The sequence below is a fragment of the Castor canadensis genome, chromosome 2, assembly GCF_047511655.1.
Source record: "Castor canadensis chromosome 2, mCasCan1.hap1v2, whole genome shotgun sequence".
Lineage (NCBI taxonomy): Eukaryota > Metazoa > Chordata > Mammalia > Rodentia > Castoridae > Castor > Castor canadensis.
Window position 1 is genome coordinate 14,421,043 of NC_133387.1, and position 24,084 is coordinate 14,445,126.

Genomic DNA, 24,084 nt, shown 5'->3' on the forward strand with positions numbered 1-24,084 from the left:
CTGGCTCTGAGGCTGCTGTTGTAGAACTAACACATCCTTGACTGCTCATTGGGAGAAACAAGAACAAATTACTTGGCCTTGTTCCACTGGTATTTACATAACAACCAGGTCAGACCCAGCAGAAAGGCGCTTTCTAGGAACATTAGTTAAAATGGTACCTAAAAATGTCAACCTGAAAGTAGAATAGTGATTAGTAGAGGTAGGGATTGGAATAAAAATGGGAGCTTGGATTTGATCAGTGAGGAAATATATTGAATCCCATTCATATGTACAACTAATATATGTGAATAAAAAATTTAAAAAGACACCAGGTCTGATGTGGCTTTGAAACCTGTGACTAGTTTTTTCTTGTCTTTTGAAATCCTACTATGATCTTGACCCTGGATACACGACCTTGAAAGAAATTTTCAAACCACATACATAGACCAGGGTATACAAACCACTAAGGGATCATGTAAAAATGCAGATTCTGACTCAGTAGACCTGAGGTTGGGCTTTAGATTCTGCATTTCTAGCAAGCTCTCTGGTGATGCTGATGCAGCTAGCCTAGAACCACTTGGAGTGGCAAAGTTCTAGAGCATTTCTCTCACTCCTAGAAAAAGATCAGCCCTACAAAGGGGATGAGTATTTTCAATCCTTGATTTTCTCCCCTCTTGGATAAAAAATATTTCAACACCAGATTTTTATCACACATAGCTGTATCCTTGTAGTTGTAATGAATATACAATTATTGAATATAGTGAATGTGTGTGATTAAATCGGCTCTTGCAGTGGTGAGTGAGGTACAGGTGGGATGCTGAAGAGTGGACAGATTTCAGTTCAGAAACTCTTCTCAGAGAAGTAAGATCTATAACCTGCTTTGTAAAGAAGAACAAACAGTGCAAAGGAGGTGAAGGGAGGTTTCTAACAAGTAGTGAGTAACAACTCTGAGTCAGGCCCTCTCATATTTGTTAACTCTTCCATTTTCTTAAGTAGTCTGGGAGGTGAGTGTCCATTTTACAAGGACACAGGCTGAGGAGGCCAAGTAATACTAAATGTATGAAGAATTAGAATCTAGTTCTACTTAAAGACTCAAGCACCTGTGTTCTTTCTGCGTCTATCCCCCTATCCCAGCCCATGTGCAAAGGGCACATGGAGCTGCTTAAGAAAAAGCAGATAGAAAGGAGACCACCAGACAAAAGAACTTCAAGCCATTGACCAGAGAAGAAGGTCCTGGCCAGCCCTGTCTGTAGAGGGTCAAGAGGAAGAAAGAATTGAAAACCTGTGGATGAACTTTAGTATGGATAGAAAGGGTATTTTGTTTGTTTTAACTCATCTGGTAGTTTAGTATGCAGTAAGGGTTGACTTAGAAGGCCTCAGTTGACCTAACCCTACACATTCTAAGGAAAGGTTTGGCCCTTGACTGACTCTTGGGAGACAACTTCTAAGCCCTTGGAGTGCCTTGCCTGATGAGTGACTTCATTTATCTGGTTCACCTTGAGTAATGCTAGATAGTTTATGCAGTAATGTGATCCGTGGTAGAGACCTTGGCAGGGCTAGAGACTAAATAACTAAGGTTAGCCACAGGGGCACTCATGTCTACATGACTTGACCACTTCAAAAATCCCTGGACACGAAGGCTGAGGCGAGCTTTCCTGGTAGCCAATACTCTGTATGAGTTGTCAAAAAGCATTGATGTGAGAATTAAGTGCTATCTGTACATAACCACTGGAGGAAACAACTGGAAGCTTGCCTCTTCCAAACTTTTGCTAATTTTAATCTGAATTCTTTCAGTGTAATAAGCTGTAACCTGAGTGTAACAGCTTTTCTGAATGTGTCAGTCCTTTAAGCAAATCACTGAATCTGAGGGTGATCTTGAAGATACCCCAATTGTACTTAAATCTAACACCACTTGGAGGGGATGAGTTTGGTTCAGATCAGTATTTATTGAGCATTTACTACTCACACCCCAGTTATCAGGAAACAAAGACAATTAAGTCATAACCTCTGCTCCCCAAGACCCTGTAGTTCCTGAGGCAATCCCAGTGGAAACACTTCCATCTGAAAGTGCTGAATGCTGCAAGGCACAATATGGTACCATACGGTCAGGGGAAGGGCAACTTAGCCTGGTAGATATTTGGGGTGCCCCTCTAGGGACCACTATGAGTGTTTTGAGGACTTGGTTACAAATATTAGAGCTACCTTTCTGCAATTATATAACAGCTATCACTGTGGGGATATTTGTGCCTGGAGGCACTGGGGCTGGGATGAGTGGTAGTGGGTGTGTTTTTGACAAATCCAATTCTCTGCTTAACATAGTGGGCTGCATAATTCATCACAGACATGAAATCAAAGATGTGTTTCATTGGAAAAAGAAGAACAGTCTGTCTGTGGATAAACCCTGACAGTATACAGACCATGCACAGGGCATGTCTCAGATAGCTGTTGTGACCCCACCCACCCTCAGGTCAGAAGGTAGTGCACTGCAATCATAGGGCCTGATTAGCTCATTATCCCCACCTTACTTACCCCCACCCAGCAGGGAAGGAGCTCTTTAATCCTACCATCCCTTCCTTGAAGGAACAGGGCTGGAAGGTCTCACCTAACATCCACTCCTTTTCATTTCCAAGGGACTTTACTACCAAGATGCATATATGCAGTGGGCACCTTAGGATTCGTTCTTCCATTTTTTCAAGTTCATCTCCACTTGTAACACCTTCCCCACTTCTATTCTATATGGCACCTGCTTCTGATCTGCACTTACTTTTGAAATGGTTTACAGTTTATATCCATTACACTCAAGATACCTCATTAAAAAAACCCCACAGGTTATATTAATGTTCATGTGTCAGACTAGGTTCCTGCAGGCTGGTCTTCTTGTGCAACATCCAACATTATGCAAATCTTTCCACATAGGCTACTAGCCATGGCTTCTTTCCACATGAAGACTGTGGTTTGCGTCATGCCCACTTGGCCACTCCTCAGATGTACCAAAGAGAAGCAGCAACACACCTCTCACTCAGAAATCTCTCCTCTCCCTCCAGAAACCCACCTCTAAGGGACATCTTTCCCTCCTTGGCTGCTTAGCATTTATGTCTCAGAAGTTGTCTACTCTAGGAATCTTGGAGGGAGGCAGAGCTCACTATTCAAGAGAGAAGCTACAGGGTTGGTTGAATGGCTCAAGTGGTAGAGCACTTGCCTAACAAACATGAGGACCTGAGTTCAAACCCCAGTACCTCCAAAAAAATTAAAAAGTAAGAGAGAAGATGCTGTTCACCTATTTTTCTGGCCCCTTCAATGGTATACCCACTTGGGATTCTGATACAATAGCTACTGCCTAAGCAAAAGCAGGGACACAGGGATTACATTCTGGTGCTACATGTCTCTGCATGTGGCAGAGGCAGCCACAGGCACCTCCAGGGAAGGAGTAGTAGCTGGGCACGCCACTGTGGCTGGAGTCCAAGCAACATCCATGGGGTCCAGTGCACACCAAGATATGATTGTGGCTGGTCGTGTGACAATGCTTCCAGCCACCCATGTCTTTCCCAGAAATTACTTTTCCACTTACATCAGCAGAGCTAGTCTTTTCTACTTAAACCAAGACATTCTGATTGACAAGTAAGTCCATTTCAAAAGCACTTGCCTCTAATCAACTTCCCCTTTCCTCCAGCCTTCCTACACAGGAGTGAGCCAGAAACTTTCAAAAGGTAGATGGGTAGAAAGCAACTATGACTCTAAGTTAGGGAAAAGTCCAGTGAAGACTATGAGAAATTTCCCTCTTCACTGACAATTAGGAAATAGATTGAGGGACCAGAATGTAACTAGCAATTCCAGCACCTCAGAAGGCCTTTAGGTTTTTTTATATAAATGACAGTGATAGAAGAAAAAAAACAAATTTCCCTCTTTTTCTCTTCTGAATCCGTCTCCATTTTTATTTCCTCTCACCCAGCCCTCAAAGTATGTTCCTTTGGCCTGCACCTGATTGAAATGTTTACTGTCAGTTTCCTTTTGGATTAGCTTTTAGTTGGCTATCTGTGTAAAAGCTCTATTATTTCTTTCTACACAAAACTCAAGGGAACAATACTGTTCTGTATCAAATACTGAAGCCTCTGTCCTCCCCTTCCCAGTCCCATCACCCAAGCAGGTAGCAGACACAATCCTTTAAAACACACAACATGATCTTCTTTATTTAATTGTTTAATCAGTTTACATTCCACAACTGACAGATTATTTATTTTTTATTTTTTCCATGAACAAGTCATTTAATTAATTACCAGACACTTTTTCTTCAATCGATGGAAATACAATATTTCTGCCAATTTGAAAAAGAAAATTGCAAGATGCAGTCAGTTTCAGTGAGGTCCCCAAATGCTCTCTGCTTCCTTAGTCCTTTCAAAATCACAGGAACCTGGCAATTTCCTTTTCATTCCCCCCTCCCAGTTTCCTTTTAAATTCCTCTCGGAATATCACATGAGTCTCAAGATCTGGTTTGGATCACCTTTCCTGTAATTAATTAATTATGAGAAGGAACAGACAGTACAATAGATCTGATAAGATGTAGCATTCTTGTTAAGATTAAACAATACATTTATTCACATCATATCAGAACAAAGTAACATGATATTTAATCTTATTTTAGCACCAATAACCACAGGAATTGCTACCTCCAATGGGAGACTCCTTAGAATCCTGCAGTATACACCACTCCTTGTCTAACCAATCAGAAAGTACTATGCAAATTAAAGTGAAGATAAATAAATTTATATTGACTGAGCAATAATCTGGCAGACCGTAAACACTCCAGGTGTTTGAGAGTTTTGTTGGTGATGGCCCCTGTCTAATGACCATATAAAAAACATACTCACCAAATCAGCTTATTTTCTCTTGCTTGGTAACATAGGGCTCAGAATGTTATATTTAAAGTGAATCAAACCTCACCATATTGGCTCTTTGAAATGCTTTGAGAATGCCCAGGGATTGGTTGCTTGTATTTTATTCTGTTCTCTGCTCTAAGATCTTGCTACTTATTGTCCCGTCTCTCTCTGAAGAAAAGAGGCTCCTTCAAACCTAAGGAAGTTCTCCAAGCAGAGAGGAGAGGTAGGCAATGGTGGCGGGAGTCCCTGTCACTGCTACATCCTAGGAGACCCAGTCTGCCTGTGGTCACTACTCTGCCCAGTATCTCTCCTTTTCAGCATTTGATTTTAACATAAAAGTTTAAGGAAATTTAAGGATGGAGAAAACAGCTCCAAATATTGGTGAGATGTTCTAAACAGGTGACAGCACCAGATGACAATAGAAAGGCCTGTCTGCCCTCACCATGGTATAAAGAACATTTGGATAAGGGAGGGCAGTGCTAATGCTCCTACAATGAAGAATGTTACCTACTTTGACTCTTAGGACTTTAAAAGATCATTAAGGCCAGGCCCAGGGGCAGCACTGACATCCATTTGGGGCAGATGTAACATTGATTGGTTCATCAATCAATCTCCCCTTACGAGGCAAGTGAAGCAGGACTTCCAGAGGCCATGACAGCAACCTAGACATAGTTCTGCTTCCTATTCTGTGCCAATCTAGCCTCCTGCCTCTGTCAGCCACGATAGGATCTATGACAGTGAGTGACTCATGGGCAACAGCATCCCACTCAGTCTCCAAATGAAGAGCCTAACTCTGCACGGTCCTAGATGTACCCAGAAGTCACATGAATTGGAAATGTGGCTGACCCAAATTGAGATGTTTTCTCAGAGGAAAATTCACATTGGATTTAGAAAATTTCATTTAGAAAGAAAAAAGAACATAAAATATAATACTCCAGTAATTTTTATATTGATTCCATGGAAGTGATAATATTTTTGATATGTTGTGTTAAAGTATAGAATGAAAATTAATTTCACCTGTTTTGCCAGACCTTTAAAATGTGGCTACTCAGAGAGTTCAAATTGCATATGTGGCTTGCATCCTGTTTTACTGGACAGCGATGGTCTAAATCACCTTCCTGATGCTGGTCCCAGAGATGATAAGCATGGGCCATCAGAGAAGAGGAAGGCTTAGACTGATGGGACCTCTAGCTAGGGGGTGGAGAGCAGGGCCAGCACTGGCCAAGCTTGGTGTGTATTCCCCTCTGGGAGAGCTGCTCTGTTCAGTCTTGAGGGCAGATGGCCCTTTGTACTATTGGATTATACCGTCCATGTCCTTGAACTTTCTCTTACTTCAGGGTTTTTGCCTTAGGGATCCCTCCTTCTCTGCCACTAGGCAGAGGGCATTCTGGTGACCCAGCCATTTTTCCATCCAAAAGTTCCCTTTATCTAACCTCCACATCTTCTGCCCACAGCCTTCACCCCCCCACCACCACTGCCGTCTTCATCCCATTTGGTAGTGGCCTTTTTCCAGACTACCTTACTTCTGACATTGTCAGACACATTTGCAGAGCGAGTCACAATGACAAAGCAATTCACATGCATCATTTCCTTTGATGGTCTCTTTCTTATTCCAGCCCAGCACGGCAAAGCTCTGACAGCAGAAATAGTAAAATGAGATCATCAAAGTAGGTGGGAAAAGGCATCTGAGAATGACAAGGTAGATAAAAGGCTTTGGACTCTGAGCACAAGCTGGCTGCTATCTTGAGGTTACTTTCTGAGGAGTGCAAGTGTGGGGTAAGAGAAAAATCTCTCCTGATTTTACCTCAGTGTAGTAAACACACACCAACCAGCATGGGCTCGAAGTCTCTAAAAGTAGCAGCAGAATGGACAAGGAGACTTGGTGCCCTGTGAATCCCAAAAGCCATCCTGCTCCCTGTTTAGCTGAGAGGACATGGAGCCATACTGAGGTAACAGATCTCATCCAAGGTCCCAAGTAAGCTAGAAACAAAGCCAGTAATGCCACCCCCCAGGATCAGGTCTCTGTGTTGACCTTTGCCATAACCTCCACCCTTCTAACTCTGATGATATACTTTTAGGGAGATTTATTTTGCTTTAAAGTCAAATCCCTTCAGAGCAGAGTTCTAAGCAGACACTAACAACTGCCAGGGAACAACCAGAAAAGTCTCCTGTGCCACAGTGTCCCTCCCTTCAAATGCCACCAGAATCAGGATTCTAGGGCAGTCCCACACAAGTTCTCAGAAAACTGAGGGCTACATCATTGCATATGAGCAGTCACAATACCCCTCCCCTTTATTTTCAGTTTCCACTTCTATTTGTACATTTTTAGATATTCTTGAATAGCAAAACAGTCACACCATGGGGGGGAAATGGAAGAGGAGCATGAGTGATTCCATGAAAGCTCTGTGTAAAAGGCATCATCACACTCACAACACAGACACACTGGCACATACAGACAAGAAAGGGCCTATGGGCCACCCAGAGAGGAACGGGAAAGCTTGGGGTCTGGGAGAGAGAAAGAAAGGGACATGGGGTTCCCTAGGGAGCAATGCCAATCCTTGTGCATGAAGAGGAGGCTGGCTGTGTCACAGAGGTGTAAGCTTGAGCTGCTGCTGGGCAACTCTCAGGTTAGGACCCACTTTTCTACTTCTTGACACCACTGCAGGTGGGCATTTTTCCTCATCACCGGCCGAGCTCAAGCCACATAGAGAGAAATGACTTGACCTTCCCCTAGAGAAAATCTCAATACAACATTGAAACTTGATCCACTGCAAGCAGAAAGTGTAGAAATATATTCTTTTCTTAATCAGACTCCAGGATTCAGTTTCCCAAACAATATCATACAGTCCTAGTGAATGTGCCATCTAAAGGACTTCCTGCAAGAACCCATAGGTGTTTGATGACATCACTGGTTTCACCAGCTGATAAGATCCTTGCTCTTTGAAACTTTATCCTCATTCTAAACTTGAAAACACATTAAAACCTTTCAGAATCAGGTTTGTTCTCTCTCATTCCCAACTTGGACAAGTGTAGCTGGAAATAATGTTAGAGACTTGTTAAAAACAAGCAAACAAGGCATTAACCCATGCCATGGTTAAAAGTTAACTGTTTCAGCTCGTATAGGCTATTGTCACATATGCTTTATTCATCCCACCACTTCTGGTTATAATCGAGAGGAATAGAGTGCCCTTTGCAAAGTTGGTGTAAAAGAAAAGGAAGGAAGTTTGGGAATGGGTAAATGAAGGAGTCAGTTTCTCTGGAGGGCCTGAATGAAAAAGAGAATTCCATGTGCTTCAGTTGGATAGTCACAGTCCAACTCAGCAACCAAGATGACCTCTCTCTAGATCATCCCTTTAGCAGCGAGGCACAGAACCTAGACAGAACAATTCCATACCAGTGGGGCTCTGCTGTATAATTCATATGACACTTCATATTTGCAAATCATTTGCAATTTTTTTGCCACATTTAATATACCATGAGGTAAAGTGTTATCACTACCCTCATTTTGTAGATGAGGAAGTTCAAGTATGGAGAAGACACAGTGCCCAGAGTCACAAATCATTTTAGTAGTGCAGAGTGGCAAAGACATGAGCAGTAATGCGTTATACAAGTATAGCTTCGTTAGTGAGTTTCTCTGGCTTTAGTGTTTATACCCATGATTAGATTGAGGTGGCACCTGAAAAACAAAAGAACAAGTAGGAGAGAGAGAGAGAGAGAGAGAGACTGAATCCCCAAACAGGAATTGAGCTTTCAAAGGCCTCTTTGCTGTCTTTGGGGCCCCAAAGACCCGTGTTCCTACTGCCAAGAATATAGGTTCACCTTGATGCAGACCAGTAAGGTTCTATGGCCATGCAATGTTTTTCTATTCCATCTGCCAACCCAAAGACATTGGACCATTATGATTGGGTAAACTTCAGATGCCTCAGAGTGATGGAATTATGATCGATCTTTCTTTCAGTCTTTTTGTATTTTATTTTTCTAATTTTCTACAATGAGTATGTGTTACTCAGGGGGAAAAGCCCAAGAGCAAATAATAACATAGCCTGGGACTAGGAATAATGTTTAAGAAACATTTTGTACAATGGCAGCATCAATGGAAAGAGGTCAAACATAGTTCCAGAAGTCAACTGCTTTGAGAGACATCAAAACCATCTGTATGCATCAACTCTGCTGGGCTTTTTCAAAAATCTGTTCCCTTTCTCTCTATATACCAGTTGGAAGGCCTCCTGGAGGACAATTCAGCTGGAGGGCACCCATTAGCTCTATCTTCAGTAAAACCAGCTCTCATTTTCTCTTATCACATTTCCTGGAAAGGGATGGATGCGTTCAATGGACTCTTCATCCCTGGAACAGAGGGAACATTTTTGGAAAAGCAGCTTCCCTTGAACTACCAGAAGCAACCATGTATCCCACATACACCACACCAAAGGATGACTGGTTACATTTCTTCTCACTCTTCCCCAGAATCCTTGAAAATCACTTAATTCATGCTCTCAGTCCTTAGAAATGCCTCAGAGTGGTGTATTTGAATACATTCAGAATAATGATTCTGAATTTGACTAGGGTAGACAGTTTTGGAGACTGAACCAGCACATCCTCCCATGGAATCAGGACAGCCATACATGATACTTTTGTGCTAGGCCTCTAATCATGTGTGTGAATGAATCTGGAAATACAAAATCTCAGGTTATCCTCTCCTTTTGTGGAAGGAAAGGAAGCATTGCTGGGTAGAACCCTCACCCCCAGAGGGACGATCTACCAGCCTGGCGCTAGGCAGATCATGGCGCTAGGCAGATCATGGTGCTCAGAGACATGGAGTCGGGAAGGCTGGTCTCTGTCTGGGGAGTTGTCTAGTCTCTTGTGCCTTCATGACCCCAGGAGGACAAAGTGTGGAGTTGTTGAAAGGCTAAGGCTTATGGGAAGGTTGAAGCTGAAACAGACACATTTTGTTTTTATAGTTTGATGCCAGTGAGCCACAAACATCCACATGAAACCCATAGCCACAAAAAACGAGGAAGGGGGCTGCTTAGAGTCTATCTCTACCCTCGCTGGAGATGAAGTAATTTTCTATTTTAACTGACCAAAGTTGATACAGAAGAAAAGTACAAGTGAGTTGGGAGAAGAAAGAGGAACAGATGAAAGAAACTAAAACTCCCAAAATGAGGAGAGAAAGAAATGACCTCTCTCTAGGCAGACACTCCACTTTCTTGAACCTAATCTATTAGGAGAGGGAAGGAAACAAGTTCAAATGGGCCTCATGCTTGAGGTTGTTTGCAATGGAGCCCACAGCACATCCATGGTCATATACCTTGCATAGAAATTTGAACTTAACCTGGATGGGATCTTGTAGACTAATCAAAGCCATCATCCTTCAGTCTATTCAGAAGGCTAGGTTCTACTTTGATTTGGAGTAAGCAGAGTTTGATCTAGAGAGCTTCACAAATTAAGGCTCTTCTATTCCTTCTTCACTTCTTTATTAGCCTCCTCACACCCTAACTTCAGTAACTGCTTGGAGGAGTCTGTTCTAACCTGTAGCCAGGTCATTACACTGGAGAGATCAAGGTCACCTGGGAATTTTTCCCATTTTGGCTTGGACTTGCCATCAGCAAGGGGCTTATATGTGACTGGGTATTGTTTTTTATTTCAAGCCATGATTGGACCCAGATTGTGTGTCTCTGTACCTGTATGACCCTACTATTGAAAAAGTTGCTTAAAAGTACTGCTGACGGTGAGTTTAGCCTAGAGGGTTTACATCCTTCCAGGAAGTCTTCTAACATTTCAGAGATGCTCGTGTTTCAAAGGAAGTCAGTAAACTTTGTTAAAGGTCTGTAATTAGATACAGTAGGTGATCTGTTTATGGCAAATATGTTATTTTAAAAAAGAGAGAATGAATAATGATAGGTCTGTGAGTCAGTATCTTCAGATGCAATTACTTAAGAAAAGTTTAAATAGTTGATAGCAAATTGTCTCAATTAGAATTGTTTCCCTGTCTTTCTGCAATTGGAAAACAGGTGGAGTTGGTGTCCAATCACAGACAAGCCCTCCATTCCAAATGGGTAAATGGACGTGCATGAGCACCTGTCTGTCCCTGTCTGGTGCAAGACTCTTGGAAGAAAAACACTGGCCTCTCAAGCTAAGATACTCTTCTTCACTTTTCCTCAAGCCCAAGAATGCTGTTCCCCTTAATGGGAAGAAACTAACTTTATGAAGAAAAATGAAAATAAAATTCTCTATTAAAAAGCCAGGCTTTCCAGAAAATTATTCTCCTTCTCCTAGAATAACAACTTTGTCTTAAAAATAATCCTAGAACTTCAACTGGAGACCAACAGCATTTCCTGCTACCCAGCTCACCCTCATTCCCCAGAACACCCATACCCAGGACACTCACACATGACCTCTTGCAGAAGCTGAATGGGGTCCCTGCGAGGAAGTCTTGAGTAATGCATTCACACCCATATGCAGGTACGAATGAACACAAGCACACGCAAAATGCACCAGAGAGATAAACACATAGAGAGACCCACATTCAAGCCTACTCCTGTACATTGGATGTCACATTCAGATATGAATTACTCATACACATAGTCAAAAAGTGCCAAGAGACAGGCAGGACTTACAGCCTGGTGGATGGAGGGTCAGAAGCTAGTGGTTAGTAGGGGAGAAGAGGGAGAGGCTGGTAGGAAAACAGGATGGAAGACAGGGAGATGAAATACTACACAGGAGAGGAAGGCTGCAAGTGTTTGGCAAAGTTCCCAAAGTGTATTTGTTATGGAACAACTTGGATTCTCGGCTGCATGGCTGACCGTGGCTACCCCAGCTCGGGAATTCTCTCTTCACCTCTCCTCCAGCAAGGCCCCTGAGGTGATGTGAACTGCCCCTGTGCCTACAGCATTCACATCTCTGGCTGGTTTGCTTCACTTTGCTCAAGGGAGCCTGAGACACTGGGGTGGACTTTTTCCACCTCTGATTGGGTGCTAGCCACTAAGACAGCAATGTTGGGATTCACACCTTGAATATTAAGAGGAAAGGGAAGAGGATGGGAAGAGTCAAGAGTTCTCCATTAATTTATACAATATCATACAAACTTGAGCCCATGGGAAATGAAGGTGCTCTCTCTGCATGTGACCTACTTCTTTCATCTGTACAGAGGTCACTCCTTAGGGAAGGGGCAGATATCCAGTGACAAAGGACAGCCCCCAAGATGGGGAGTGAAGGTCTTGTTTGGTATACATACTTGTACATCAGCAGCCAGAGGCAACATTCCTTCTCCCTCCTGAACCGTGTGTTCCCCCTCTTCTCTCATGGCTTTTGTGCCCAGCTGTATCTTGAACTTCCAAAGTTAGAGGACTAAATCTTGCAGAGTCCCAGAACTGTAATGTGAAGAACCAGAGGGTTCTCTGGCCCAGTGGTTTTGTTCTTGGTTCTGCCCTCTGAGAATTTCTGCTGTACCAAAAATAATAGAAAAAATGCAACACAAATGATAAAACCCCACACTCAGGCATCATCCACCATAAGCACGTGTGCATGCATGCGCATACACACACACACACACACACACACACACACACACACACACAATCTCCAGGGATCTGCAGCTGCAACGTTAGCATCCATAGAGGCCTGCCCCTCACGATACTTTTGAGGTTTTGGGACCTCCATCTTGGACCAAGAAATCACTACAGTGTTAGGGAAACAACAGTCGTAATGCAATGTGAAACCACCCAACATACATGCACACACGCACACACGCATCACAGCATTGCTCCAAGGCTCCATTCTGCCCAGGGAGTGCAGGTGGGGAAGGACAGGGCGGCCTCTTGTTTAACTGGGTGTAAGGCAGCTGGAAGGTAAGACTGGGTTTTCTGAGCAGCGTGGTTAGCGTGTCCTTTGATTGATGGGCGTCTTGCCTCTGAGCATGTCCTCTCCTCTTCCCACCTCTAAAACTTTGTCCAAAAGTTTGACTACAAAGAGAAAACTTCCTTCTCAGTTTGTTTTCTCTTCCACTCCTTGTGTGTTGCTGGTGGGCCAGGAAGGAGCTCAGAACAGGAAGAGCAGGAGAAGTGGATCTGAAAATGGCCTCAAAGATGTGGTTACATTCTATGAACTTCGGGGCCTCGTTTTCCCTCGAGATGAGTGCTAGGGTTGGTGTCTTCTCCTGATGTCCCAGTGGGTAGCACTTCTTTCTCTAAATCTGGGTTGCTTCAGACTACTGCCACTGTCCCTTCCAGCTCACCACCACATCCTCGTGAGTGATGGGGACCAGGATGCTACCACAAGTGGTGGTGTTTGCTCTGTCTTCAAGAAACCATGAAGCCAAAAGTCAAGAATTGATGGAAGAGCCACAGGACGGGACACAGTCCCCATCATGGTGATGAGGCAACACAAAGTCCGATGAGATGCAGGTGCCTGAGCCAACACAACGCTACCTTGGCACTGGCATCATCTTGATTGAGTTTCGTTTTATATATGTATATTATATATATATTTATATATATATATGGATGGATTTGTTTTTTTAGCACACTGTCCCATTCTCGGGTCTGGATTTAGGGCAGTTGGTCCTCGGGACAGGTTGGACAGAGGGGGCCAAGGTACAGAAAAATCCCGAGATTAGCGTGAGACCCAGGCCCCCCCATGCACAGAACATGGACCATCCATAGCCATGGCTGATGTCATCAGGGAGTCCATACAGGTAGCGTGGGTAGCGTGACAGCTCAAAGTTGATCCCAGCCACACAGGTGCACAGTGAAATGATGCAGAAGGTTCCTAGGGAATAGGGGGGAACATGGGGTGTGGGGAAATGGAGAAGGAAAGGGAAGAGGAGAGGAAAGAGAAAGAGAAGTTAAGATTATTATATTTTCAATTCCTTGACTAGAAGAAACAAGGCAATCCAGGTAAGAACAGGGTATTACCAAGGTGATCAATTGAATATTTTCATAAAGAGGAGAAGAATATAAAGAATCACTACTTCCTTAATCTCCAATAATTGTCCACTCTTGGACAAACTCAGGAAGTCTCTTCTTTGGAAAAATACCCACAAATAAGTATCTTATTAATTTCATGTAGGGTGGAGTGACACATTTAGTTCATTTTTCGGAAGCATTTTAAATTTATCATCTTTCTTTGGAGACACAGTCAACATCCCATTTGATAATTCTTTAATAATAATTTTTTCTTTCCTATACATAACATCTTATACAATATTAGGTATTCCTTTATTCTAGTCACTAACATCTTTGTCCACCAAGAAAAAAAATTCCTTCTCAGTTTGTTTGCTCATCTTTCCAACTCCTGGAAATCTTTTTCCATTTCCTATAAGACAACATTTCCCAAGTGTTCTCCATGAACACTAACCCTCAGAGAGACACCTTGCAACATGGAGGGTGAGTCAAAACACTGGGAATCCTGCACAGGCATCCCACCTTCATGATCCACACTAGCATAAGTCAACTTGCCTAACTACTTCTACAACAAGCTTATTTGGTAATGGCACATTAACCTCCAATGAGAAGATTGCTAGAAGAGGTAGAATGGAATAAAATGGTTTAGAATCACAAACTCATTTTTAACCAATGCAAATATTTGATCAACTGAGAATGAATTCAATAGCCTTTTCAGTATTTGCTCTTGCGTTCCTTATGTTACCACTAAAATGTGAGCAATGACCTGAAGAAGGATGTACAGTTTTAGAGGAGGCTGGGCTGGATCAATGGAAGGAAGAAGGAGAAGCATTTTTGAGGGAGGGAATAACAGGTGGCACGTTATGTTTTATATTTGTTAGAAAACCTCTTCTTTAAACAACCAAACTGCTCTAACATCCAGTCTTATTTTTTCCAGAAGGCTCCTGGAGGGCAAGGGAAACAATGTAGAGTAATGAGGCTGATGCATTTGTAATCAATTAAGTGCCCATAGCAGCTGCAGTCATATTAAGAGCAGTGTGCTGGAAACTACAGAAAGTGCTCTGTGGGGTGGATTATATCATTATCCTGATCTTCCTGATGAGGGCATTAAGGCCCAGAGACATTAAGTCATTTGCTGAAGATCACAAATCTAGGAACTGGTACAAACTCAGGCAGCTAGTTCATACCTTCCAGTCTTTTCCACTATGCTATTGAAAACTGGTGTCAGGGATCTGGTTCCTTCATGAACCTCTCCATCCTAGGTCCATCTCCATGATGCACCTAGGTTCCTGCTGAATTCTGTGCCACTCAGTGTGGTTTAGGTGGTTTATAGTCTTGGAGGACTTATGAAAACAAAATGGCTGGGTCCCACCCCAGTGTCTGATTCACAGGTCTGTGGTGGGGTCTGACAATCTGTGTTCTTAACACATTGTTGGGTGACGCTAATGCTGCTGGTCTGGTGACCACAGTTTTGGAACCACTGGGTTGGGAAGATAAAGGTTTTACTGAAGAAAGAAGAGATGTAATAGTCCAGATCACAGAGGAAGAAATAACAAAAGCAATGAAGATGAAAAGTGCTCAATTTTACCAATAATCCAAGAATTGAAAATTAAAAGCATGGTGATAGAACATAACCTATCAAATTAGCAAATTTCTACTTTGATTTTTGCCCTCCTTTTTAATGATTATCTCCCAAACTGGTAAATGCACAATAAAATGAACCATCCCACAGACTCTGGGTAGTGTAAGCTAGTGTTTCTTTACAGGAGTGATTGTTAAAATATTCATACCTTTGACCAAGTTATTTTATTTTAGGTAAAAAAAAAATAGTGCCATGTGGGGACAAAAGTCAATATCTGAAGTCATTTATGTGGTGAAGAGTGGCTGAGGAGGAGGGAACAATGTGAGCCTAGATATTGGGGTGACCACTGTCCTCTGAACTGGGAATTTTGTATTTTTTCTGGAGTCTGGGAAAGGTGAAGGCACTGGTAACTCCAACTTGTATTTTTAAAGACCATTAAGTCAGAAGTGTAGAGGAGAGACCAGAGGGATGGGGATATCTAAGAGGCTGCTGTGGTCATCAGCGAGCAGGGAGCAGGGTCTGGCAAGGAGGGAGCAGGGTCGGGAGATCCTAATGGCTTAGAGAGTGATTGTTTTGAGAATGGTTATTTGTAGAGACAACAGAAAGTGATGTGTCGGGGTGACTTTGGCACAAGTGCAGCATAACTGAAATGCATGTGTATGTGTCACGTGTGTGTGTGTGCAAATGTATGTATTATGTGTTATGGGTATTCATATGCATATTTGTGTGTGCATGCATGTGCACATCTGTGTTTTGCATGTGGATGCGTGCATGTGTGTGTGTGGCAATAGCAACAGTATATATATATATATATATATATATATGCATTACTTGAGAGGATAGGGCCCTAAACTTGCAGGAGTTACTAAGCACCATGGTTCTCTGGTGCCATGCCCTGGGCTTCAAAGAGACTTCTCTGATAATTCCCAGGGAAGATCAGGTCTCAGCCCAGACTTTCTGAATCAGAATCTTGTGGGGGACAGCATGGGCATCTTCAGTCTGAAGATGCTTCTTAGATGACTTCCTATGCCAGGCAGAGGTGCTTTTTATCACCTGGAAATACAACTCCAGGTGGGAACGGCAGGGCTGGGAGAGGGGAAAGGGCAGCCTGGGGGCTCAGGCAAGGAGAGTGACTGCCTGGAGTGGCAGAGCAAAAGAAAGCTGTCATGAGTTTTAAATAATTCACATTCAAAATATGGCTTGCTCCTGTCTCAAATACCATGGGCCTCTTTCCAATTGCTGGCCTAGGAACCTAACATCGAGTTTGTAATTTATATAATTTGCTGATATTTAGATTTAGAACAGAATGTGTATGTGTGTATACTGTATGTGTGTATGTGTGTTGCATGCACGCATGTGTGTGCCTGCATGATGTTATCTGGCAGTGGGGCAAGTTCAAAGTTGAGCTACCCTTGGAACATTCAAGGAACTAGGATAGAAAGCTCTGAGCTGGACATGTGGGCTAAGTCAACATCTTATAAATTGAAGCACTGGCTGTAACTGAGGTCACACAGGACTTTATATGAGCTTTATCACCACAGAATATTTTAAAAATAGAGACATTTCTTCAGCTTCATTAATGGAGTTCAGGAACTTGTGTGGGGACAGAAGGTTCACATCAGAGAAGTTGGTCTTTCCCAGCTGCCTGTGGTTGAGAAAGCTTGAAGGACACAATTCTTGTGGTATGCTCCACCAGAAGAGTGGACAAGACACAAAGGATGAGTTTGATAAATTGTGAGTAGAGCGATAAGGTCCATGCGGGCCTAGTTAGTTACCAATTGGAAATGACTCAACTTCTTGATAACACACATCTTGTGTTCCATTAATGGAGTTAATAGGGGCATCTTTCTGCCTTTATGTCCTGCCAGTTCTGTGAGTTTGTAAACTTTTAAAACTCCTCTTGTTGGTATTCCCCTAGGCAGACAAACTTTTATGGCTCTCACTTAAGATGGCCTTTTGAATTGGCCATCTATGCAACTTGCTAGGAAGTTTTCCTACAAAAAGAGGGGAGAGTTGTAACAGGTCTTGTTTGTTCCCACAAACGCTACTGTCTTGTTATGAGCAAAGATTTATATTTGATGTAATTCTCTACTTATATGTTCAAATTGGAGACTAGATCTTAATAACTACACATGGGTAGATGCAAGCATGTAGCAGGCCCTCAATAAATGGAGGAATGAATACCATATTATGTCAGCACCATATTCTGACAAACATTGACAGAGCTCTGGGTGGGGGAAGACAGACAAGCAAAAGACACTGACTGATCAAGCTCTCTGTCCTACGTGATGAATGGAACTCTGTCTATGGACTGGTGGCTATCTGGGGACTGTGGGGTGCAGAACTCCCCCCACCGACTTGCTGGGGCCAGGTGGGGGCCTTTGGGGAAGTGAATACAGATTTTAAATGGTTCTGCTGGAAAAGATGTGACAGAAAGGGTAGCAATAGATATTCATAGCATGGGAGTGGTGGCCTCCTCCATTTACCCAGAGTGCTGCAATCTCTTAAGACAGGTGCCATGGGGCTGGTGAGAGCTACTGAGGCATACCAGGGGTCTTCTCCTCAGAAAATAGTCCCTATTCAGTCTACCCTAGGAAAAAATGAAGCAGCAGACCATGGTCTCTGAGCCTAGGTCTTTAGACTTTGACATTCCATTTCTCTTGGGTACTTAGTGATAAGTAAGCAAGGATCCAAGAAAGGCAACAGTAGTAAGACACAGTCATATCTTCTCAATGCTACACACATGAATTGGGGTCTGGGCCTAATTCCAATCACATTCCATTGCTAACTATGGTTACACGGTAGTGGTTAACGGAAAAGAACTCAGCCCCTAAGCTCTTTCCTTTGGAGCACACAGATGCTGACTGTGTGCAGTGCCAAGTGTAACCCTGATCAGGGTAGTAGTGATAACAGCAGTGTGGCTATGATAAGCAATGTTGGGTCAGGGATGGGGGAGGTTGGCCACAATGTTAAGGGGGTGCAGTTCCTTGGCAGTAGGCTCCATGGAATGCAAAACAGCCAATCAGCAAATATTCGTTTAATTTCTATGTTTGGAAAAATCATTGAGCTAGATGCTAGGAAGATAAAAGGGAGAATAAGACATGACCTCTGCCCTTAAGAATCTTTAATTAAATCTAAAACAAAATGCTAAAAAAAAAGAGCTTACGATTTGAGCCAGGAGCCAGTGACTCATAGCTATAATCCCAGCTACTCAGGAGGCAGAGAGATAGAGGATCTAGGTTTGAAGCCAGCTCAAGCAAAAAAGTCCACAAGACCCATCTTAACCAAAAGTAGGGCAAGGTGGTGGGTGCCTGTCATCCCAGCTACACAGAAAGCATAAATAGAAGTTATACATCCAGGCTGCCCAAGGCATAAATGCAAAATCCTATTCTAAAAATAAATAAAGCTAAAAGGACTGGGAGTGTGGCTCAAGTGGTAGAGCACTTACCTAGCAAGTGCAGGGCCCTGAGTTCAAACCCCAGTACCCAAAAAGAAACAAACAGAAGAGAGCTTCTAACTTGGTAGGGATGTGAGATGTGCATGAATCAAAAGTTGAGTATGAACTGGAAATAGCAGCAGCCTGAGGATTAACAGAACTGAGGAGCCTTTGGTCCCCTCATCTGTGAAATCAGGGAGCTGGGATAGACTATACAGTCCCTCCTGAGCCTACAGTGTCTGGGAAAAGAATGAATAATAAGTAGCCAGGGTAGGTAGTAACGACAACTTTGATGCAGACAATAAAGCTGGAGGAAGGAGGGTTTCTCATGGGAAATGGGTCTTGATGGTAGAACAGGTTATCTTCAGCAATGAGAAGAAGGGGACTTCACCTGGTTAGTGCTCCATTGTCCTAGGTGTCCATGAGAAAGCCTACCGTGCTACCTTCCCCTGACTGCTCCTCTCACTTGGGAGATGCTCGCTGCTACCAAAGTCAGGCTTCTATCATTTCTTACATGAACCACCACAATACATCTCTTGTACCCTGCCTTCCAACTTTGCCCTATATAGTAGATTTTAACAGTTTACCCAGGGTGGGCAGGAGGCATGGCTCAAATGGTACAGCACTTGCTTCTCAAGCATGAAGCCCTGAGAGTTCAAACCCCAGTACCACCCAAAATTTTTTTACTCAGGTTATGATTCTGTCATGTTTAAAACCCCCCAATAGCTCCAAATAAACATAATCCAAACTCCTATATTCATGTTGTCTTGAGTATATTCCTCTTACCTATCTGACAAATTTCTAACCTTGACCCCCACAGTCCCTACACTCAAGCCACACCAGAGAGTATCCTGTTTTGCAAACTAGTGATGCATGTTCTGTCTCAGGGCCTTTGCAACTGCTGTTTCCTTGCCCAGAATGATCTTGTAGCTCCTCTTGGATCTCAGTTCAAATATCATCATCAGAAAGATCCTCCCTGGAGACTCCCTGCCCTCTCTTTGACTAGAATAGCTCTGTTTTGATCTGTTTGCATGGGAAATTTCATTGGAAGAAAGGATTCTTATGACTTAAACATTTTTGAAAACCACCTGCCTTGTTGCCCCTTTGCATGGGAAACTTGAGCTACATCATTGCAGACACTGGATCCAGTGGCTGCTCAATTAGTGACAAGTCATGCCTTTGGCAGGAGTAGCTCATCAGTCTCAACTCTCATTCTTGCTGGTCCTGCAAGGAGCCCCAGACTCCTCAACACAGCCCTCCAGGCAGACAGCAGCAGCCAGTCAGCAGCAGCTGGCTGGAATGAGAAATAAAAACTAATTACCCTCTCTGTGCCAGGACTCTCGCTGGCTCCAGCTCAGAGTTCAGGAGTCCAGTTAGAAGCAGATATGGCGCCACCCTACATAGCTGTAGCTGAGAGTTTGCACTAACAAGACCTGCTGGCATGCAGGGAGTGGCACCCTGCAGACCCCACAGCATCTGATGTCCCTATTTGGAAACTCCACCTGTGAGCAAAGCCACAGTTCATGGGGACAATGAGCAGTGTGCATAAGTACAACATTTTGATTGCCAAAGACCATCCACCTAAAGCTTTTTCAGGAATCACACAGGGGTGGGAGGAGGGTGTCACACTGAAACCTACCACACTGTGCTGGATACTCGTGTCCGTGGGTCCCCATCAATACCTGGCTGTAAGACAGGAGGGCTATCACAGAGTTCTAGAATTGGTGCTCCCTCCACTCCAGAGAGGGTGAAAGAGGAAACTGTTTTCATGCCCAGACTCCCAACTCTGTTCCAACTCCAAATACAGCTTCCTCCTCCACTCCTTAACAATGTGCCATCGCTAATTAATGTTTTTCTGGTTGCCAAATACTAGATTCAAGTTTTTCTCACTAGTTTCATTTTCTTGGCTGTTTGATAACTTCCTCTTGCTTGGATATCTCTTCCCTTGATTTCCAAGCTGCCTTGAAACCTGGCTTCATTGCATCTCCCCTCACTCATCCAGAGACTTCTTGGCCTCCATTTGTTTTTTTAAGAATTTTTCTCTGGCTCTCTTTTCATCCTACATCACACAATCTCCAGCAACACCCCTCTTTTCTAACTGGCACTACCACTAGCACATGACTGCTGCATGAGCACTTCCTTCTTCCCACACCCCATCCCAGGCAGCTGCTATGTCCCTTGTATTCCTTGTCACATTCAGAGTCTCAGTGCAACCCCCATGCTATAATTTGCATGTATCAACTGTTTATGGGTTGGAGATGTAATCCTCAGATTCACGCATGAATGGTGTTTGAAGATGGAACCACTGGAGATAATTAGAATTACACTAGGTCATAAGGATGGGGTCCCCATGATGGCATTAGTGGTTTTATAATAATTAAAAAAAAAAAAAAAGGAAGAGACACCTGAGCCAGAACTCCTGTTTTGTCTGTCCACATGAGGTCCTCTACTCTGCAGCATAAAGCCTTACCAGATTCAGTCAGATCCAGTGCTATACTCTTGGGCTTCTCAACATCAGAATCACAAGCCCAATAAACACCTATTCTTTTTAAGTTACCCAGTCTTGGGTACAGTCACATGTCACTTACAATGGATATATGCTCTGAGAAATGCATCATTACGTGATTTTGTGATTGCATGACCATCATAGAGGTGTGTGATGTTCTTGGGAGATAGGAATTTTCCAGGTATGTTATAGTTTATGGTCCCACTGTTATATATGTAATCTGCCATTGGCAAAAAGTTCATTATGAAGAACATGACCATATTTTGTTACAGCAACAAAAAAATGGACTAAGACACCCTATAAGCCAAACTTTTCTTAAGTTCCTGACTTAATTTACTCCCACAAAGCTTTATTTCCCTTGTACGGAAACCAGCCTTCCTGGATGGCCTGGGAGTTGGAGGAGGAGGGTGTCTGGAGTGTGGGATTTTCAGTCCTAACCCTGGGAAGTCTTGGACTAACAAGATGAACTGGCCATCCTGACTACTGGTTTCCTCAGGATCCTCCTGTTCACTCTGGGGCCCATCACTATAGTGACCGCCCCAGGAAGGCCCCGCTTGTAAGTGAGAAAAAGTATCATGTCCCAGTGAGTGGGAACCCAGAAACGTGGATCTGTGAGGTGTTGCTGATGTTAAGAATTGCCAGGCTCAGTTTGGGAGTAGCGAAGTCTTTTGTCACCCTGAAATATCACCAAAGAACACTTACCCAGCAGCCCGATAATACTCCCATCCTGCTACCACCTTAAAGGTTAATGACCAGGATATTTTTAAGCTGTTATTCAGAGTTATGGTGTTAACTTCGTGCTCAGCCCACTTCTGAGCACTAATTGCAGGTGCATAAGGCAGACAAGATGGTGCCTCCTGTGCGGTTGTTGCTGGATTAGCCTACGCAGCCAGGGGAGGGTAGAACATGTGTTTCCACACCCCTAGGGATTCTCAGAGAAGCCATGGCAGTAATGCCACAGCACTGGACCCTGTGGAGAAATAGCATCAAAATTTAGGCCTCAGGCTAGGCAGAAAAAGCTGTTCTTACTAATTCAAGAAGCCATCTCCTAGGAAACCAAAGCTCTTGTGAGGGTTCTCGCAGGGATCCACAGCACTCACATCTCGTGTGTACAGGCACTTTCCCAAATATCTGTTCCTTCTGTGACCAAGACATGCCCACAACTTCACTGCTGCAGAATTTCTTCAGCTTTCTAGCACTAGAAATCCATGCGCATGACATTTTCTGCTCCCAGGAATGAGAGATGACGTCTGTGTGTCTCTCACCCTGGCCTTTTCCCTTGTTGCTATGTGGAGGGCTTCTGTTCTGACCAGTCACACAAGTTGCTACAAAACTGGAGATGCATAAATGCCCGTGTGGACGTGCATGTTGGGGACGTTTGAGAAGCAGCGAAGTCCGCCCTAAGACACCTTCCTTCTTCCCCCATCTGACCTTTAAAGCGATAAAAAAGCAAATCAGCAAACAGAAAAAGGATCCCTCCTCCTTCAATGGTGGCATATTCATCCTAGGAAGGTGATGTACACTAAATCCTTCCTTTGCTTAGATTGAATGCCCCTGCAGCATTCAGCTCTCGAGAGCACTTTATAGCTATGTTCAGACCTGCATGGAATATAAATTAGTGTTGAATTATACACCATTGCATCATCAGCTGTCAACAGGCAGGTCATGGGGCTTTACATTCAAAGTGCCTTAGGGATTCACTGGGATGAGGCAAGGGATGGTGGACGTGTTCGGGAAAAGAACACGCTGCAAGGGATGGGGCTCTGAGTTAGGGAAAATCACCCAACATTCTGCAAGCTGTGCACATGCTCTTGGTGGAGATTCTGCCAGGAGTGGAACCCAGAGGCCCCACGTTCAGAACAGGAGGGATTTTATGCTTCTGAGGCTATATCGTTACACTATGAGGGTGTTCTACACCCCAGCATGCTTAGGCTGCAGTAATGCAGCATCCCTGACTCAAGCAACTAAAAGGACTGATCCAAACATAGTTGTTGGCATCACTTCTAAAAATAATATAGGTGGACTTTTAAAATGGCATCTATGTATGCATGGATGTATTCATTAATTTATTTTAGCTGGACTGGGGTTTGAACTCAGTGTTTTGCACTTGCTCTACCATTTGAGCCACACCTTCAGACCCCAGATGGACTTTTGTATCTGTGGGTTGCACACATGTGGATCCAACCAACCACAAATAAAAATATTTGAAAAAAGATTTTGTCTGTACTGAACATGTACAGACCTTTCCCTTTGTGATGATTCACTAAATAATGCTGTATAACAATTATTTATATAGTACTTATGTTGTATTAAGCATTGTGAGTAATCTAGAGATAATTTAAAGTAAATGGCATGACACACATAGGTTTTGTGTAAATTTTATATAAGAAACTTGAACACCTGCAGATTTTTGGTATCCATAGGGAGTCCTAAAACTAATACCCCTCCATAGATACTATACAGGTACAACTATATGTCCAGGTTCCTAGCATATAATCTGAAATCATATCCCTTGACTTCTATACATCTATAGGGTAGCCATCAAATCTAGACATAGGTATATGAACTGAATTGTGTCCCCAGCCAATTCATCTGTTGAAGCCCTCAACAGATGTGACCATATTTGGAGATGAGACCTTGGAAGAGGTAATTAAGTTAAAGTGAGGCCATCAGGGTGGGCTCAAAAATACAATCTTACTGTTGGCCTTGTAAGAGGAGACAATGAGAAGATAAAAAGCAACACTGGAGGTGTGCACATTCAGAGACAACCATGTGATAAGGCACAAGAGGGAGGCCATCTGTAAGTG

At 43.3% G+C, this 24,084-nt stretch overlaps 1 protein-coding gene across 1 annotated transcript in view; it reads right to left on the bottom strand.

The window, feature by feature from the left end:
- Positions 1-4,139: 4,139 nt before the first annotated feature.
- The window catches only part of Tmem178b (transmembrane protein 178B), a 378,518-nt gene continuing 358,573 nt past the window's right edge, over positions 4,140-24,084 (bottom strand). The window contains exon 4 of the mRNA XM_074061837.1: positions 4,140-13,619. Coding sequence (XP_073917938.1) covers positions 13,369-13,619 — 251 coding nt within the window. The 3' untranslated portion in view covers positions 4,140-13,368. The remainder of the gene's footprint in view (positions 13,620-24,084) is intronic.